The 21,866-nt window shown below is 40.3% G+C and overlaps 1 protein-coding gene across 1 annotated transcript in view; it reads right to left on the reverse strand.

Moving 5' to 3' along the window:
* pcdh11 (protocadherin 11) overlaps positions 1-21,866 on the reverse strand; it is a 123,977-nt gene that overhangs the window by 58,378 nt on the left and 43,733 nt on the right. The window contains exon 4 of the mRNA XM_076739531.1: positions 13,120-13,179. Within this exon, the coding sequence (XP_076595646.1) occupies positions 13,120-13,179 (60 nt within the window). The remainder of the gene's footprint in view (positions 1-13,119; positions 13,180-21,866) is intronic.

Genomic DNA, 21,866 nt, shown 5'->3' on the forward strand with positions numbered 1-21,866 from the left:
CATATCCCCATTTGCTCCATGCATATCTTCCTCAAATATGTTGATGTCAGTTTTCCTGGCAGCGCAGTCAGTTAAAAGTGTGCCATTGATGTAATTCAAAAGCCACAGAGCACAGAGCTGTCTCTCTTCCCCAGCCTGCCTCACCCAATTGGGGTCCATCACCATCACCAAAACAAACTTCTCCTCACTGCCAGGGTAATTTTTCCTCCTCTTCCACCACTGAGCACCAGTCATATTAATATCTTTGTAGAAGGCAAATGTGTGCTGCAGGAGGCCAGTCCCATGTGCTTTTTTCCCAAACCTCTTGCTGTTTCTCTGGCCAAAGCTAAGTGCATTAACATATGTTCTCACAGTGCACAGTGCTACTCTGCATTGGTAAATGCCTTATTACAGCAAGACCGGCTCTGAGCTCCTCCATTGAATATCCATAAGTAGTAAAACACAGCCATATCTGCCCACTCAGAACAGTAGGGAGGTGTCTCACATGACAGGGGGGCTCCTTAACATTTAGTCAGAGGCCGTCTTTGTCAAATTGATATTCCTCCCACTCACAGTAATGGCGGGTGGTAATAATGACAAATAAAGGCAATATTGCTACTGCATGGTACACACTGAGCATAATAAGGTCATGTGCTGGTTATGTTTTTTTTTCCTCCCATATTTATGCCTTTTTAGCATGCAGAGTCAAATTCTCTCAGTATGACTTACATCTCCAAAGACTACGCCAGTGTGAAATATTCAAAGGCAGAGGGTGAGAAAAATATCCTGAGCAATGCAGCATGTTCTTGCCTAGAGAGCTTACACGCTTGTAATCATTTCCAAACTGCAATTTCCTCTCATTATTCCATTCGTTGTTTTGTTGTTGTTGTTTTTCTTTTGTTTTTTGTTTTTGTTTTTTTTTGTGTTGCTTTTCTTTTCTTTCTGAAGTAAAACAAGATATTTCAGAGATCATGAAACCTATGTCTGAAAAAAGAAATGAGAACAGTGTCCTTCACAATTGGTGCAAAATTGGGAGATGACGCCGCGTCTTGTCTGAACAGTCTTTTGGCAATAACGCGTGAACTACAGTGCAGCGAATAAAGCAAACTATCAGGAGGAACAATAATGAGGCACATTGAGACACCTCTAATAGTATAGCAGGATATTCCTGACAGGACGTCATATGCTTGCAGTTAATTTAGCTGATGTGAGGCTCTGTTCTGGTTATGTTTAAAACCTAATAACCTCTTTAGTTCAGAAAACAAAGAGGTGATGACATCCGGAGAAACACTTGACATATTAACATGAATTAGAAATGCAGCTTGATTAGCAGCTACAGTAGAGAGTGTTGCTTGTATAATGTGTTGCTTGTGATCACTATAAATTGTGAAATTGGAGAACAGACAAAACACCCACTAGGCTATCTGAAAATGCAGCTTGCTGGTGATTATGTTGATTGCTGCTAAAACACGGCTTTGGGTAGAATGCGTTTGCAGATATCAGCCGGCCACTGAGGTCATTTCAGTTAGCGTGCTTGCGGTCATTGCCTCCTTGGGAGTTTTGTTCAAGATTTATTTTTTCATTTCTAATTTGGGCCGATCTTTGCTGTGTCAGAGCCTCAGTTGCACTGCACTGATCTGAAGACAGATTCCAGAAGAGTATCAAACACTGCATAAAACTTATCCTCGCACACAGAGCTGAGGGCCGGCACCCATGCCATCCCATTGCACCACACTGATTTATAATGGGAGGGAGGGGAAAATAAGCAGCCAGGATGCATCACTGAAATATGAACATATTGAATAATACTTTGCTCATGAATAAAATCATTAAGATAGCCTCCTTTATAACTTGGACCATGATGATGAATCTTGAGCTTTTTATGATTAATGCTTCATCTATAAATTAGGGGTTATAAATGCCAATGGTTTTCATTTATATATGTATTTATTTCTAATTTTTGTTCTTATTTTATTTCGGTTTTGATAGGCCAGATCACCTGAGGACACAAGTTTTGTTAGCTTTAACTTTTGAGATCTATTTCTTAGACAATCTAGTTTGGGCTGCACCACTGTGCAAACTAATGAAGCCTCGAAGGCTTTGTTTAAGTCATTAAACATGGAAATCTAACTACACAGTTTTCTTTAATGGAAAGCAATTACATGACAACAACCTGGCCAAGAAAATTAATGTCAGAAAAATAATGTAGTTGCATTGTTTATGTTTCAGCCAGGGGAATTTCATGGCTGTCCAAATATTTGAAATGCTTGACTGGTTGTTCTTGAAAAAAAAAAATATATATATAAAAACAATAACCTTTGTATGTCTAGACTGAAATAATTCCACTCACCACGAGTGCTGGGCTGGGTTTTTTTTTTTTTTTTTCTTTCTCCATTATTACCGGTCAGTTAGCATATGAAAGTCTACAGGTTTACACATGTCAAAACATGAATGACCCCAGTCATGCTTTCTTGAACAGTTAAGCCTGCCAGCCTTCCTGACTATCATCACACAAATCCTCAATCTCAGTTTGTCTTAAAATTTTAATTAGAAGCCATTTGGACGTCAATTAAACAACTTGCTATTCTCTGTTAACATTTAATAGTTATTTCTTTACCTCACAGATTGATGCTGCGTTTTATGTTTGCCAATGCAACAGTCCTCATTTAATGCATTAAAGGACAGATGCAATATGTATAACACTGATTATTTCCATTATTTGCCAACCTGCAACACAACACAATTCAGAAAAGCAGTCTGCTGTCCTGGGCATATATAAATTAAGCATGGTAAAATAGTGTTGGCAACAAGATGCTGGATGATTTTTGTGAAATGATATTAATCCTCTCCACAATTTATCATTATGAAAAAGACACTGATTCATTCATTAGTTCTTAATCCTCTTGTTTAATAGTAGGCTGGACAAAATATTCACATATTTAGACTCTAGGTACCAAAATGCCACCAGCATCCAGCATTTATGAGCAGCATTTTGAGATTATTAATGACTTTGCTGATTTGTTCAGCTCAGTAAACACCTGTAGTCACTGACTATGTGGTATAGTTTCTGCACGCAAGAAACAATCCTATTACTGTTCACAGCATTTCAGCTCTGCTTTTGACTATCTTCAGTTCAACAGTAAATTCAGTCTGTTCCTTACAAAGCAAAGCTAACACAATGTTTGTGAGGTCAATAGCTCAGCAGCTAAAAACTGGAACTTACTACATTGTGACTTTTCCTGTAATTTTCACGTTCTTTTCAGCTTTCAGTGACAACAATGAAACAGTTTAATAGTCCAGATTTTTAAGAAGAGCACTGTTAAATGGTAAAGATTAGTTCACACATGTGCTGAACACCTGCAGCATTTATGAAGCAAAAGATTTGTCTTAATAATCTTTAAAAGGTTAGTGTTTTCCACTAGAGCTACATTTTAACCCCAGTCTGTGCACTGCTGTTTTTGGCATTCTTCCCTCTGGCTGTGAGCTTACAGCCCATCAAGAAAATGCCAAAGCTTTTGTATCTCCTCTAATTGACCATCATTCTTGTGATGGACATCATCATTCACCTTCAATCAGTGGATCAAGACAGTGTTCAAGCTGCAGAAAGTCTGATCTTAACTCTTTTTTCAAAACTAGCTTTGTACTAAGTTACATCACATATTGTTTTTTTTTTTAAAGAATCATCATAGTTTAGTTCTTATTAATATAATTTCTTGCCACAAGAAATGGCAAACCCACCAGGGACCAGTTGCATAAAACTCCATATGTGTTATTTAAATCTCATCACTGTGGAACACTGGACACACATGTACGAGCCTCATCCCCACTCTTAGCCATAAATTGATGTAGAAACGCCTGCAATCACCTGCATATCAATAATGGTGCCCGCTCCACCACTCATTTGACCTGTCAATGAGAAGAAGAAATGATTTTCCACTGATTGTGTCTCATTGCCAAAGTTCTCAACAGCACCAGAGCAGCTTTCATTATGCACAGCCACTACGCAGAGCTGTGGCTATTTATAATGCCCGTATCACTAATTCATCAGACGTACCTGTAAACCATCATTGTGGTAATATCTCAGTCACATTATTAAATGTCAGAGTATGATCAATGATTAATTTGTAGCTCATATTGAAACAGATTTTTACAAAGATGGCTCTTTGTGGCTCAAATGTAAATGGAAATAATGCTAAAATTCATCACTGACAATAAGTCAATATTGTGTTTATAGATGCCCCTTTGAGAGACATTTTACAGAATGCAGCGTAGACTGCAGAAATAAGAACGCAATCAGTGGAACTTACAAACAACATAAATAAATAATGTCTAAGGTTAAATCTCTGTATTCCATATCAATCTCGTCACAGGGACGGTGGAAGTCAATCAGAGTTGAGTTGCTGAGGGAGTCGTTTTAAATGCTGTGCAACATTTATGGTTTTTGTATTAATTTGAATGGCCAACACTGTTTTACAGCAGTCTCAGACACCAACATGGTGTCTGTCAAAGCTGCACAGTACCATATTCAGCTGTGGACAGTTCACACCTAGACAGCAGGTTTGAGTTGACTGAGCCACAGCCACTATATATGTTTAGGATTAGAGCAAAGCACATCACACACACACACACACACACACACACACACACACACACACACACACACACACAGAGCAACCGAAAACATTACTCCGAACATCACTTTCTCTCTCTCTCTTTCACACACATACACACACACAGCAAACGAAAACATTCATAAAAACTCTGAATTGATTGAAAACTGCACTCCAAAATGCAACTCTACACTACAGAATCGTCCTCTTGCTGTCATTCCATGTCGCACTACCAGATCTATAGCAGAAATAATGTAACTTACAATTAATTATATAATCAATCCAAACGCCCTGCAACCAGTGAGATAGGAAATTGAGAGACAAAGAGCGAGCAGCATAACTGATCATCTAGCAGCACCACCACGTAAAGTTTAAAACAAGGAACACACAAAGCATCTGAAATTTACAGCGAACCCTTACATAATATAAATGTTGAAACCAAGACGAAAGTGAGGCTGCATGGCGCCAGGGAACATAATAAAAACATATTTGCCTACCTTGAGCAGACAATAGAATAGTAAAGGTGGTCTTGCACCCAGAGGCGGTGCGAATAAACTCCCTCATGAGAACACGAATGTCCAGTGTGTCCGGAATGTCCTGGTGCATTCGCAGTAAGACCAGGTGTGTGAGTCTCTTTTCTTGGTTGTGTTATGCAGTCCTTGATGAGTACCTGTGTTTGAACGTGCAGGTTGGACATATATGTACTCTGAGTTTGTGAGAAGTGCGAAAGTCCACTTGCCTCCGTAGGATCCCTGGCATCCTTAACTGCTTGGGAAGACCATAGACATCTGTACTTTCAGGCAGCTGGAGAGAGCTCAGGTCATATGCGTCCTTTCAAGGTCTTCACGCAGTGATTGCTTTTTCATCTTGTAGGACTTTAGTCACAGCTTCACGTAGACTAAAAAGGACTTTGCAGCACAAAAGGCCAAACACCATTCTTGCTCTCTTCGCTTGCTTTAGAAGCCCAGAGATCTTCGTCCTCATTTCACTGCGTACACTGCAGTCTTGCTGTGTGTAGTGTCTGGAGAAGTGGGCCATGTGTATGGCTGGAAATCACGTTGGTTGTGACGCACCACCTTGTTGGACACAGTCCAACTATGTTTCAAACGATGTCATCTCAAAAAAAGATTCATGAGTGGTGTTGTGCTTTGTTGACATCGGTTGGACTCTGATCAAACTGGACCGTGTCTGCTATTAGTGATACCTCTCTCACAACCTCTTGTACTGCCAGGTCGAGGTTGCAGCAGTGGACAAACAATGAGCTTGGACAAATGGCTTTGAGTCTCTCTTGCACCCCATAAAACTGCCTGGATATGGAGTCCTGTGTATTATAAAGCCCCAAAATTTGTCTCTTCTGTGTGATATTCTTGTTAGTGTACTCCTTTGATGCAACATCAGCTGTTTCATCAACTGTTAACCTGTAGTATGGAGAACTTGAGGCCTGGGACACACACACACACACACACACACACACACACACACACACACACACACACACAGAGTTAGCTAGGACATCCCTGTTAGCAGCCATAGGACCATCTGGAGGGGAGGTAGCATTGACATTGGTACTGATGTTAGCTAGCTGCTGTTGCTCCGATCTCTCCTCCTCAGGCTGCTGGAGTGACAGGGGTCTGCCAGCAGGTAGTCAACTGTGTTCTGGCAGGATACAAATTCTTGCTGTTCAGCTTTGGGGCCATTTTTAAAGAAATCAGAAAATCTTTTTTTGAGACAAGGTAAAGTGCAGTAGGGATCCCTAACCGACCATCAAGGGTCTCTTATATCTGTGATCCTTCATGCCTCACGACATGCACTTCCTGTGTATCTCATACACGAACAGTGTATTGACAAATAACCATCTTATATATAATGCTTGCACTAAAATGTTGCTATCAGAAGAAAAGGTTTTTATTGATTTCGTTTAGTCAGCTTTTTTACCTTGTAGTTACAGTCCCACACCAGAAGAGGGTACGCGCCTACTTTTCCATATCACCTGTAGCGATCTCAGCAAAAACCATGCTTGTGCCTGGTCTGAAGTCTACATGAAACATAAATCCTCGCCTGTGCACTCACAAAACAGAAGGATCCCACAGCATAATGTAGACCAGGTCTTGCCACACGAACCCTAAAAACGTAACACAGTGAGTTTATCCACTGATTTGTGTGTACTGTAGCTGACACGGCATCAGTCCATGTGACAAATGGGACCAACTGCATGTTTCATACTTCAAAAAAATGTAACTCAGTAACTCATTCTGAGTTGCATTACATGTACAAAGCCTGTATTCCATGTATGTATAGATGTGTGCATTTAGTCATTAAGAGAGATGAAAAGACTTCACTCAATTAACTGTGCACCCCTATAATGCATACTGCATATCCTTTTTTTCCTCACTGAGATGAAATTGGTTGAAAGTTTTCTGACAAAAACTCCAACAATATGAGCAGAGTTTACGTCTAATATTCCTCCCACTGTTCGACACATCAACAGTGGCAAATTGCTTTTCTCCCAATTCTGTTAAATGAATAAACCAATCACGCATTAATGGCACAATCTATGGAGGAGTGCTTCATGTTTGGAAAGTTACTCCACTCAAGATGCAGTTTGTGAGTGCAGAATTGGCCGTTGATATTGTGAAAAAGAAGTGAGCAGCAGTGAAGAGGAGTAATTGATGGCAATTCTAGTCGTTAATGGTATGGATTCCAACATATATAACATCAATTGTGGTGCAAGTGAAAACCTTTGAGATCCTTATAGTCATACTATTCTTTTATATTTGACATTATAGTTTACATTCTCCTCATTTATGATACATCTGTCACTTCTATAATCATTTACACAAGTTTTATTTCAAGGTATACTGTGCAGGATTTTCCTAAAAATCAATGTATACACCTATAAAGAAGTCATCCTCTCAATCATCATTTATGACCACTGGAGGTGTGTGGCGGTGTATTTATCTGCAGAGGCTCATTTTGCCGTGGTTGTTTTGTTTCTGGGCTGCAACCTTTGGGCAGTTGGTGTGTAGCCCGCAGCCAATTACAGTGTTCAAGTGAGGTCAAGAAAGGTAACGACCAGGTCCCAGAACATAAGCAGGATGCATCCAGCTGGTTGTTTACAAATGCTGACAATTCCTGCATAGTATGCAAACCTTTAATTTCTCCCTTTGCCGACTATTCAGATCTCTGCATTTGCATTTAATGAATTGTAGTTAGAAACATTCAATTCACACACTGTTACTGAATGTTTCCCCGCTTCCATGGGTTTTAGAATTTTTGTTGTGACAGGCACAATTGATCTCATTTTGTGCATGTATATTTTTACTTTTAGTCTTTACTGGACTCATTTTATCTAATTGTTGTGTGTCTTGCGCTCAGATGTATAATTTATCAAGACATTTTCCGTTCAATGTTAACATGAGCAAACATGGTAAAGGCGCATGTGAACACACCTGCAGCGTGCGTCTGGTATTATTGTGTTTGGTATTATTGGGTCCTCTGCTTCACTGGAATGACTTATGGTATGTTTTGTCACAGCAGGTCAAACATGATAATAATGCATTTTAAAAATGCATATTCACATACACTTCTACAGCTTTCGTGGAAATCATATGAGCACCTCACGTTGGATCTGTGAAAGTCACATTTCGCTGTTCTTAGAAATAGTCCAAATTATTACGTAGACCCTGGGACTTAGTATTATCCACCGGTCAGGCTAAGATGCTTATACATTAACAATCTAGGGGACCAGGCAGCTGGACTGAAGTCCTGGAGCACACAATGACTTGCCATTAATAGGTTGGGGAGTGTCGGGAGAGCCCACCCTGAGCAGAGATTTCCATGTGGATATGGCCTATGGCACAGGGGTACCTGCCCCCAGCCATCTGCACTGATTTGACAAATGATTCTATATCAAAGGCCTCTGCACTGATTTGGGTGGTAATTGATTGGAAGTGAGGCCCTCAAATCCCTGATTGGTTTAGCTGGATGTAGGGGGGAGATATGCTGTGGCAAGTGAGAGGAAAGGACAGCCAGCAGGAGAGAGACAGAGAGAGAGTACAGTGCAGGAGATCTGGGAAATGCACCACGGAACTCTGCCTCATTTGCACTTTGAAAGAACTCAGAATGAAATTTTGTGAGATATGCGATTTCTGCACACACTGTACATGGTATATATTTTTTCACAGAACCACCTATGCCATCTCTGTGTTTCTGTTTCTTTTTCTAATGCAACTGTCAGGATATCCAATTTGTTAGTGTGTCCGTGAAGATTGGATTTCACCATTCAAAAAGAGGAATTTGGTTAGAAATGGAGTATTATTGATTTGTTCCACATGGAGGTGTGGTCTGATGCAGATACATGAGCATGGCAAGTTGGGAGGGAGGCATGGATTATATATTCCTTCATCAATTTCACCTGAATTTTTGATGCTTTTAACCCTTGTTGTGGAAATCGTGTGACAAGAGAGATAACATCAAACACGGAGGCTAGACATTGTCAGTAATTCCCCTGAGGATTACCACAACCTAGTAAACCATTATAGGAAGAGCACTGCATGAGAGGGCACGCAAACATGAATGAACGAATGATATGATGAATACAAATTATATATACGCATCTTTATGTGAGGCATGAATCTGAAGGTTTGAAGATGTCATTGAAAAGTGCTTTTGAAGCAGTTAAACATGCTCTTTGATGACATCAAATACAAGCGGAGGATTTTTCTGTCAAATTTCCACTACAAATATGAATGCAATCATATTTATTTATACAGGATTCTATCTGTGGCTTTAACAACTGCTAAAATATTAAAGCTTGCATGATAGCCGTGCTGTGACCAGCCCTTCACGCTATCCGGACAGTAATGTATATCGTACGACATGTTGGATGTTCTGTGGATAATCCAGCAGACCTGAGAGCCCTGTTAATGCAACTGTGGTTTTGATGCTACGTACATACAGGCCTACTGCCTTTATTACACGGCAGGCTGGCTGCACCGCATACCTTTTGCCATTTGACACAGACATGTGGTGCTTGCTAGTGACAGATGCTGCACAGTACTGGTCCCAGAGGTCACAAATGACCTTTTGGATTGTCTTTTTTTCAGTCACAAAGAATTATTTGTTTGACGATGGCCACCAATGCAACCCCAGGCACCTTGATGGAGCCGTGGGTTGTTGCTGCTTGTCTTCCGAGATCACATTTACCTCAAATGAATTGTGCGTGTGTGTGTATGTGAGAGGAGTTGAGTGAGTGAACGTGTGTATGTGTGTGCTTGCATGTGAAAGGACGTGCATGTGGACGCACATGTTCAGGAAGATGCCTCACTAACCACCCATAGTCTGCTTGATGCCTTTAACTAAGCTTAATTGCTGAATGAGTAGCCTCTTGTTTGGATGCCAGAGGGATTTTCTTTTATTATACAGAGTGAATCATCATTAAGATGTGCTTATTCAGTGGCCTTTCCTTGGCTTAAAAAATGCTGCTGCTCACAAGATTTCTTAAGCATTTTATCTGTGGCAATCAGCGTGTTTACATTTGCATCCTGGTCGAACTTCACAGGATCGCGTGCTTCGAGAAGCGGGTTGTCTGTCCAGCATGTTCGTCACTCAACTTCTCCACTGTCAGCTGACATTTCACAGGAGAGGTTCTCATTCTGTGTGGAAAATAAAACTGTGAAATGGCGTCCTGGAGTTGCACGGCTTTGGTTTACCTTAGCAATTTCAGAGCTGGCAGGAACAGGGTGCAGTGCAGGCCCCATACTGTCAGAGGTGCTTGATCCCCACCCCCATCCTTGCCCTCTCCATCTGTCACCTAACTAGATTGCACTGTTCACATAGACGCATAACATGTACTTATGCATGCATGCACACACATTCTTACACACATACAGACACAAACACAATCTTATCGGCCAGAACGCTGCCCTCCAATAGCAAAGAACCCTGAACTATTTACTGTATAACAGCTTGTCGAACACAGGAATAAACATGCGCTTCCCTGTGATATTTCATAAATTGCTGTTTGCCACCTGTGCTGCAAATGTCTATGTGCAAAAACATGTATGTTCACATTTCATTCCTATCCTGTTGTGCTATAATGAGAAACAGTTTTTCATGGTGTAGATTCAGAATAAAACCTTGTGAAAAACTGACACAATTTTCTACTGCCTGAAGCCTAGTGTCAGAAATATGATCTTACCCTCACCTCTTACCCTGACTGCCGTACTGTAATGATGCTCTGAGGTGAGCCCACTCATCAATTATTCACAGAATGCAAGATTTTCACTCTTTATCTTCTCGCCAGCTAGAGGAGACCGCTTAAGAAAAATAGAGGAGAAAATAAAGGAAAAGAGAGAGAAAATGCAGCAAGCCGCTTGGCAGGTGAATAAGAGAGTTTGCGGTGGACAGACAATGCTCTCGATGTGAGTTATAATTGTAGTTTAACAATGTGTGGACCTCTGGGATTTTCAATATGCAATATATGGCCTTTACACTGGAATCGCTATGGAAACCAAAGGCCCTGAAAGACCTGCAGTGCCCACCCACTCGGACAGCCGTTAATCATCTTCGCTCAGATCCTGGCACTGCAGAATTTGGCCAATGTGTCAAGAAGCAATTATATATACTTAGTGCTCGGGCACCCGATCTCCTCCCTCCCCTCTCTTTCCTCGCTCTCTCACTCTCACACTCTTAATATAATCACAGAGCAGTCAGTTTAAAAGCCCTCTGTTCATTTCACTATCTATCTGGGGGATGCATACAATGCAGATGAAGAGAAGTGTAAAAAGACAGAGGATATTCTATTCTGAGAGCCATTATAATCTGAATATTCTTTTCGTATAAATCACATCCAGCCATTTACTCATTTTACCAGCCTCCTGAGCTGACTGACATACTAAATTAGCCCAGCTGGCCCATTGCATTCGCTGCACATATTGGGTTGGTGCGGATCATGGAGACTAATGTGAGCTGACTAGAGGGAGATTATGTTCCGCCGCTAACAGCTAAAATGTGAATAACACCATCCGCAAACCCACGGTGTTTCCCCATTACATCAGCCCTGATCAGCTGTGTAAAAACGGAACGAGAGCAAGTCAGAGAGGGAGAGAATGAGACAGAAATGTAAAGGGACATGGACAGACACACTCTGTCGAGCTACGCATGGGGAGAGAGGTGTTCAAACTTCTGCAACATTGCAGCCAATACAAGACCGAGCAGACTCTAATTTCTCATCAACAGCAGCCTAAATATGAAGAGTTCAGGTCCTCTGCAAAGGACATACGTGTTGTTTTGAACTGACAGACTTCCAAACAAAACTTGATTGCTTTCCTTGTGATTTGACTTGACATGGAGTTAGGAGAATCATATTTTATTATTATTTACTGCGCTACCACCATCTGCAGCTTTCAATGCCACCAAAGTCATTTTCGACAGCTAGCTGTGCATTAGTGACGTAGAGCCATGTTAAGCTTTGAACAGTTGATGACAGGCTGTCAGACAGCTTCCCTCCATTGGTCTCCTTTTACTAAGGTCCACTCTCGCAATAAGTCACTCTCCACCATATCGGCCATTCATCCAGAAAAGGACACAGGCATTTTTGACACGTTTGGTGCTAAGTGAACTGAAATTGTGTGAATTTCACTACATAGCACATTATCACATTTGCAAGAAGCATGCAGCAGGAGCAGGAACTGAAGGGGAAAGTTACTGTACTTCAGTCAGTGTGAGGTGATGACTTGAGACCATCGGAGTGAAGTGATGACTTTGACTGTGCATGTGCAGCACTAATTAGCATTGAATAAATCTGTCCTTCTCGCATCTTGTCACATAAATGTTGAGTTGTAACATAATGCAGGGAGAGAAATAGCAGGAACAGAACACGCTTTAAAGAAACTGTTGTTTCCAGAAATGAAAACATTTTCTTTTTAAGTTATTTTGCACATCCTTTTGAGAAGGGTCTTGACTATGGAGGACCAAAACTACCATAATCAAAAATAAATACATAAATAAAATAACTAACAAATAAATTAATATGTCATTGAATGCAGCAAAATAACATTAAAATACATGTAGGCATGAATTAATTTATAGATCATTTTACATTTCTGTTTAAATTTGCTTCTGTACTCATTTAACTTTTTATGCAACTCTTCATTTTCTTTCCCATTTAATTTTCCGTTTAATATATTCATTTATTCTTTTTTAATCTTATTTATTTATTTATGTATTATTTTGGTTTTGCATTTCCCTCGTATATATTTCCCCAAACTTTTTTTTTTTTTTTTTTTTTTTTCCTGTGTTTTCTTTTTACATTTCTTCAGGAATTTGTCAGCTTTTCACCTTGTTATTTATTTATTTGATTTTGGCAGTTTCAGTCCTCTATACTTGACGTGACGAAGAGCTACTTTACAACTGTGAAATATAAATAAACACAATTAAAACTTAATTAGAAGATTAAATTGTTGAAATAACTGCAATTATTTCACATAATGGTGTTTTCCCCTTGCCTGAAAGCAAGCTGGAGGCTTACCTTATGAGGACAAATGGGGGGCGGTGAGTTAAAAGACTTCTCTGGTGTCTGGCTCAGGTTCTACAAGAAAAACACATTATCAGGGACATGTTTTCAGTGGAGGGCATCTCCCAGCAAATCTTTAGTGACAGAAGTTGCAGCTTATTCCCTGGTTCTCCATTAGCATTTTTGCAATATAGTTTAGAGGGGTTCAGCAACTCTCAATCAACAAGCAGGTCTTTGCTGCCCACTAATCCAAGACCACAGTTTTTGTTGACAGTCATATTTTAAATCTTTATCTTGACAATATCATCTCATCGCACATCATGTGAATGGATATAATGATGTATTTTGTTTTGTTTTCCAGTTTTCCTTCCTTCTATCCCTCCACAAAGATTATAAATCCTTCTTTGTCAGAAGATTTCACTGAACATATGTTCAGACTTTTGCATACAAGCCGGAATGCATTTTTTGAGGTTAAATGATTATCACATTGTTAATACACCAATACATCACTCGGATACAAGAAAACACCATTAAAAAGCAGACGCAAGGTAAGTCAACAAGGCAACAACAGATGGTCCCGCTGCTTGTGATTATGCAAAGACCCAAAGTATTTGCATACTCACAATGCCATCGCAAAAAAAGAAAACAAGAAGCCATCTTGAGCTGACCTCAGTGAGAAATAAAAAGAGCAATGGTTGAAGTAAACCCAGCAGGGAAGTGGATGGGCTCTGCAAACTTCTTTGGGAATCTACCAAAGGCCTGCCTCCTGGGAAGGCCCTGATAATTTCCAAGCAGGTGCTTTCAGTTATGCCCTCATATCCAATTATGTGCCTGTGGTATGTCTGATGCTCCCTGACACTATTAATGGCTGCCTTATGGTATCACCAGGACAGATGAGACACTCAACTCTCCAGACTCTTAACATCTATATTTCATTGCAACGTAGAAGGAGAACACCTCACTGGCCAAGGCAACTGAGAGAGAAAAAACAGCCTGGCTTTCACTGCATAAACACCACATCATGAAATATAAATGAATAAATGGGTCTTACTGGGACGATGGAATTACTAGACAAAATTTTCCCAACAGATTGAGTAGGCTATATAACCATATCTTAATTGATGTGACAAATAAACACGAGTTATGATCTTTGGGGATAAAAGCAGGAAATTGAATTTGCTTCTGTGCATGTTGCAATGATGTGTGATATCTAGTGGGGAAAACAGAGTGACCTAGATTTTAAGGAACACCTTCAAAATTATGACATTTGTGCCATTTTGCTGATTTAAGTGATGCTGAATGAAAGACAGACAACGCTTTTATGATATGCAGATGATTCTGCCCTATACCACCAGGTTAATCATACGTAACAACACTGAAAATGGAAAACTATATAAATATATAAAAACCTCAGAACATGCATTTCTTGTGCCAGCTGAAGTTTATTTGGTAACTCCCGACCATGCAAGAATCATTTGGGGTGCTAATAAAACATCAATAGGTCAAAATCTTCTGTGTAATCACTGAATGAGATCAGAAGCTAAATATACTAAATTCGCTGAGCAAAAAATAGGTTTGTTCATTATATTTATCTTACGTCTGTTTAAAACTGAAAGTAAACAATAAGGTGCGCATTCCATCTTCAATAACCATTTTAATTGGACAGCAGAAATGATGTGGAAGACACAATGTTTACAAAAACAAATGCAATGTGTTGCTAAAAACTCTGCCTGGATTCAATGCTTTGATTCACATAAATAAAAGGGGCCTGTTCAAGCTTGATACCAACCATAGATAATCTAAATCCCTTTCCCTTTCTTGGACACACACACAAACACATAGCAAGAGCTCTCCAGGCTATAATCACTGGTGTTTTATTTTTTTGCTGTTTTTTTTTTTTCTTAATACAATCTCATTTTATTCTTCGGGCAGAACAAAACAGCGCTTTTCATTCACGTCATGTTCCTTTGTCACACTCCACTGTAACACACATACGCAATAGGTAATAATTAGTCATTAATTTTTCATCAGTGTGGAAACCACGCAGCTTTGTGAGCAATAACTCACTCCATTTCTTTTTATAGAAAACACAAATGTGGTGATGGCCATGTAATCAGGTGAGGAATCAGAAATAGAAAAACATGGAAGGAAAAAAGAGAACTGTCATTTTTCAACTCACCTTTGGTCTGGAACATTTTACATCTGATAGGGAAACACTATTGACAAGGCTTGCAACAGAGGGCCTTGGATTACACCACATATTGATGTTTTTGTCTTTTCAGAGTGCTCGGGGTGGTTATTGTAATTTGACAAGACCCAGAGAGCACAATGCTGTGATATATATAAAAAAAAATGTTTTCTGAGGAAACGGAAAGATAAGTGAAACATGATGTTTCTTGTCTGTTTTCTTGGAGACATGCTGAGTAAGCAAGGATCCTTTCTGCCTTACCTGAGCTTCGTTTTCCTTCAGCATAATTCTTACCCTCATTGATAACCATTATAACTAACAAAGTGTGATTTATGCACTGTATAAAAGAAGCCACTCAAGTCGTCTTGCTTAAAAGGAATATTAGCCCAAACCTTGCGTAACTTGGTTTCTGTTTCTATGTGCCAGATGAAGTATATAGAAGTCTGGTCACATTCAACAAGCCAACTTCCCCAACAAGACCCATGAAAAAAACAAGAGCACTATTCAGTGCTGAGTGGACAGGGACTTGTGGCACATTTGTGTTTCCAGCCCCATCAGCTCAGCCTCCATTCTCCACGCACACAAGGAGGCTTTATACTGTCGTCTTCACCGGCTCCCTCAAAAGTGCCATGCTACATTTAGTATAATGCATTTACAGCAGCTAGTTACTGCTTTTCCAGCTCTGTTTGCCACCCCAACATTGTTTCCCCCCTCCCCCTCCAATAAAATGTAGTTCTCTCACTAGGATTAAAGGAGCAATGTAGTTCAAGGATTATCAAATGCCTTTGATCATGTGACTGCCATGTTTTTGATCTGCAGCACATAGCACCAAATATATTCTCTTTTTCTTGCCTTCTGTCTCTATCGCTCTCCATGGATTTCCCTTTGCTTGATGGTTCTCTGCAGTGTGAGAAGACCTCTTGACAGGCAGTCAAAGAAGAGAGTGTAACAAGTGTAAAACACAAGTGCTATGCAAGATAAAGCTGCCTTGTGTTGAAGTTTGGGTAACACATTATGGTATGTAAGAAGAACAAGATGTATATTTATTTTAGCCCAAATTGTTTTCATAGTCCTGTCTCATAGTTTTTCTCAGTACACATTGAATTGCTCATACATGTAATGTTTCCCCCCAGTAGAGGCAGTGGCACAGATTTTTTGAGTAGAAAGAAAACGACCGTAGATTATTTGCCTTTGAAAACAGGAAGTAAGGTTTGAGATGCCTCAACCCCCCAACGCACCCACAACTGCACCCTGCTGCTGTTCATTAGCAATTTCTGAGCCTTGGGCTACTTTGCAGTGCTTCAATCCCTGGATTATTATTATTTAGTGGCTGACTTGGACATGCAATCAAAGGGACACGCAATATGTGCAACACTTGTGTCGTAAAGCAATGTCTTTTCCACGATGCCCAGACTAAAACCCTGTAACTGTGAGCCAGGGGAGCCGTGGCTCAAATTTAGTCCACAAACCTCAAAAAATGTTCTTTATCCTCATTGTACGATCACCCCCTATTAATGTCATTGCCAAGACAAAAACGGGACATATCAAAACAATTATTTTGATCTGGCTTCAAGCAACACAACATTTCAATGTGAATGGCACTCGAATCTTGAATCATTATGAGGCGTGGTTTCAGGCAAAAAAAGCCCATCAAAAAATGATTGAATATCATTTTAATGGGTAAAACCTACAAGGCTTTCATACTGTCTGCCTGCCATGTTATTAGATAGACCATGTCAGTCAAGCTGAGGAACATAGAAACAACATACAGACAGGCTGACAAGACATAAGCATGCTGCCTTCCATCTTCCTCCCAGCTTGGCATGTTTATCTAGTCCTCCATGTGAGCTTAGCGCAGTACTGTGCATATGCATACAGAATGATGAAGGTTCAGAAACTAGTGCCTGGAGGAAGCTGCACATATAGCACAAGCTCTTTGAAATTGTGCCAGGGTGGGCCTCATTTGCAAAGCAATTTGACAACAAAAGTAAAATACTCTACAACTTCAAACCAAATTCTAGAGATGCCAACTGTTACGGCTCTGCAGTTTGCTCGGAGAGGGAATTGAAGAGGGTTACATCCGGTGTCTTGTGTATGTGCTTCTGACATGGCTTATTTGCAGACCTAGCATTGCACCAGTGCAATGTCATGATTGCTTTGGCAAGGAAAGAGCGCCTAATTTACATGAGAGGGAGTCCTAGAGGCACACAGGAGCTTGCCTTTGACCAAGGTGCCAACAACCCCGCAGAAAAACAATGTAATTACAACCTACAAAGCTGCTGTGTTTAGAACAAACTCACTCTGGACTACATACGAGTAAATTGGCCTGTCTTCCAAATGGGCATGACTAAAAAAATGTGGTAATGCTACAATATTCTGTATAATAGTTGGATTTCATAAATTTTTAAAACACTCAAATCAAGAGTGAACGGTAGAGGCTGTTTTGGATGTGTTTATGTTTATTATATCACGTTTGAATGTAATTCATGTAAAACATTCAGTACTTTTTATAGACTGGAGTTCGGTACACCTCCAGTGTTACAGCCAGTCACTATCCTCTCGATTGCCAGTCCTCATTCAAAGGAGATTTAGTGTTTCCTTTTTCTTTCCTGTTTGAACTGTCTCCGGTACCATGGATTGTTTCTACAAATGCAATATTGCTGTGGATTAACTAGAACAGGATTTCATACCATGTGGGTTTATAATAATCTAAAATTCATCGAGGAAGCTTGATATTGTTTTTATTGCCTACTGCTCCGACTTTAGAAAAGGAAAATGTGTTTTCAGACGTCTGATATCTGCAGAATGGAACTCAATTTCACAGGCTGATACTGTTTTAAGTTTAACAATAGAATGGCCGTGATTATACATACATGCATGACATATGTAGTGGCTCGACAAAGACTTTTCTATCAATTGCATGCATTTCTATCAATTGCTTTCAAATCAATGGTTGCGCAGTGTCTTTACTTTCTTTTAGTTTCAAACTTTCAGTAACAAGCACATGGCCATCTGGTGAGAATGTATTTGACCTCTGGCAAAAACCACATGCCTGCACCTTGTATGCACTCTTGTTCAAGCTCTACCCGCTCTACCATTTATTAAACACAGTACTTCTTTCCTAGTATGTTTCATCTGAAAAGACAGATAGCATTATTAGCTGGTTGTAATAACAGATCACGAGGGGGGAGAGATCATTTGGAAATGATCAGTTTGTTTAAATAGTGAATTGAGTATTCTGAATCAATAATTTATCAGCCAGAGTCATATTAGCATGGCGTTATCAAAACAATGTGAATTTTGTGTAATTGTCTCAAATGAGTTCTTTTCTGAGAGGTCTCCTCGGATTAAGTTGAACATAATTATATGTGGGTTTTAAAACGTGTGATTATTACAACTCTGTCAGGGGCTAAAACATAAGCTAGCAGGCAAACACTACAAAATCATTGTTGCTCAGATAGTTTGGGGAGGAGGGGCAGTTTGACACAAATTGAGGCCACGAGACGAGAGACTGTGTACTGAAAAGCCCTCTAATCCAGTAATATTTTGGGTGACTTTCTAAGATAAATACTTTGGCATTGTCTTGATGAGAGAGCCTCGCCTCATTTAAGTGTCTTTGGGATCCGGATCAATCCGCATGGTGGGCGTCAGACTTGTACACTTGACCATATAATGCGGCATGCTTGTCACAACCCGGAATGCATTTCTCTCTTCAAAGTATATTTCTTGGCCTGCTCTCGTCACTCACTCCCTCTAACCAATTTGTCATTCTAAGCCTAGCGTCGCTGCTGCCAGCGCCTAGATGATAGCAGCGGGCCTCTCTGATCCAGGCAGTGGCAAGGGAGCAGGCCAAGTGTTACGCGAGCCACTCTGGGACAGCAAGCAGGCGCTTCTGCCGGCTGATGCACGCCTCCACGGCCGAGAGGAACTGGCTTTGCAGATGCTTTCAATTCGACACAGAATGGAGCTCATCTACTTTGTGAGGACATTTGCTTTGTGTTTGCGCACCGCGTTTGTGCTCGTTTGTGTATTTCGAGCGCAAGTGTGCATGATCACGCGCGTGTGTCAGAAAGATTAAGAGACGTCCGTGCATGCGTGCGTGCGTGCGTGCGTGTGTGTGTATGCATTCGTATGTGAGTGTTTGTGCATGACTGAGTATATCTGTGTGTGCGTGTGTGAGAGTGTGTGAAGCTGCCTTTTTTATATAAAGATACAATTATCATGAAATGAGGCTGAGCTCTTTTTCCTTTTTTTTGGTTCGCAATTATAGTATTCTCAAAGTTCAGATGACCTACTACTCCTCCGCTGATCTGCTTTAGAAGTCACCATTTTCCTCCATTGGCACACGCTCCTCTCAAGAGCAAGAGGCAACACAACACTGTCGTCGTCACTTCATTATTCCTGTTTTAAACAACCATTAATGCCCTCATTCAAATGCTTGGATGCTGCTTTGCTGTTAAGCTTATCAGCAACAGTCAACCAATTTACTACTGCAGTTCTCTCTCTAGTCGGGTGAGCAGAGCATTAAGTGTATTCAAAATTACATTAGCTGCACATTGTTATTGACTGCTTCTCACGGTGAGGCAAAACTTTATTTTGATAAATGAAAATAAATACCATCTTATCAATTTAAATTACCCGGTGCACGTGCTATGCATTAGTAAACCCAATCTACGACTTTTTCATTTTGCTGCCTTTTTGAGAGGAAAGGTCATGAATGATAAACATCTCTGTAGCTTTGATTTAGGTGATGCAAAACCATACGTTTGAGGAACAAAAGGCCGGAACACTATTTGGGGGTAAATTTGGCACGTGCATGCTAATCATTTTCTGTTGTTGAAATTACAGAGAAGCTGCTCTGTTTCGCCGAGCAGTCTACTCTCCTCTCAGCAGAGGTGCTCAACGTCGACCTTTCAGACCCCCGTGTTTTTATGTTGCAGCCTTTTGCAACTGTGTTTAGAATTAAACTATGCATAGCTAATGCATTTTCACAGGAGTAGATACATTTATCTTTAGCGCCGAGGCCCACTCTTCTGCACCCAACAATCAGCTCTCTGCAAATAGACCCCTTCATTCGTCTGCATGAGAACGGAGACTTAAAGCAGCGCGCTGAATGCCTACCCCGAGCTTTCTCGTTAGACATTGATACCCATCTCACAAAGCAACACCAGCCTTTTATCTGTCTGAGCGTCATTCAGTATTTGATTGGGAATGGATCTGGAAGGTTCCAATCAGTTTCCCTTGTATGAGCACAGTTAACACGTGTGTGACTGCTCCTTGAGCACTGATGGCAGAGACATGGGCGATTATGGCCAGAGCCCAATCAAACCAGCTGTGTGCCATTCTCCCATGGCACTGGATGTGCCAGGCATGTGTTCCACACTACTAGCAGGCAGAGAAGCCTCGACCAAACCTCCAGTCTGGGGAGCTGCGGCCACACATGAAGCAGGACATGTAGGCAGATTGGGGATTTAGCTATACAAACATTTTTCAGAGACAGAGCTGCTACGCAAGCAGAAATAATCTCATTGGTTTCGTTAAACCTCAGTGGAGAGTTTTCCTGGCCAAGCAGCAGTAGGCTGCAGAAGCCCAATGTAATAGGCAGGGGGTAAGACAGTAGGTAACTAATACTATGAATCCCAATGCTCCTCCTGAGTGAAAGAATGCAGTTAAGCCATTCTGAAGTTATCTGCGTAACATAGATACTATGGTCACAAATTTCCAAAAGTCATTTCAGGGCGTTACAAGATTCTAATTATAATTATAAATAAGATTATAGTATAAACCTCAAGACCGACGGCGGTGGTCTTTGTTCCTTTACTCTTAAAAAATAAGACATAGCTTGAATAAAATAATTATATTACATACAACTTAAATATATATGTTAAATAATTATATAGAAAAGTTATAAATAATCATTACAACTGTAACATTGACCTTTGTTTTGTGTGTTTTAAGTTCAGTTTCATCTCATATTGAATAAGTATTAATGAGTGAATTCATCCTTTTGGTGATAATTGCTAATATAAGAATGTCTAGTCTTAATATAAGATGGCCCTCACCTTTGTACTCCTCAGAAAATAGCATCCTTACAAAGAGCAGATCATCGCAGTCTGCTAAACTCACATTCTCTACAGCCAAACCAGGACTAAACGTCACTGTCCCAGAACCAACTTCCATTTTTCAGAGGTGATAATCATTTAGTAGATAACTCACACAGAGTATCATCATCATGACGCAAACTGCTTTTCTCTGTTTTTAAACCATCACCATACAATTAGCCTGTATATATATACACACACACACACACACACACACACACACATACTGCAAATATGTTCATAATTTATGACCGCTCCTTTAACAAATAGAATATTATGCTCTGCAGCTCAACCATGATGAAAATCACTAAACCTATAACCAAACATGCCACCACACGGGCTGCAGTAGCACAATTGCTAAGCTTTTTGTTACACAGTCTTTTTTGAAACTCCCACTGGAGGTGCCAAAGTCAGAAATTGGATTTAGTGGTGGTTTTGAACAAAAATACTCACTATGTTAAACTGCCTTTGAT

Source organism: Chaetodon auriga, chromosome 9 (genome assembly GCF_051107435.1).
Source record: "Chaetodon auriga isolate fChaAug3 chromosome 9, fChaAug3.hap1, whole genome shotgun sequence".
NCBI lineage: Eukaryota > Metazoa > Chordata > Actinopteri > Chaetodontiformes > Chaetodontidae > Chaetodon > Chaetodon auriga.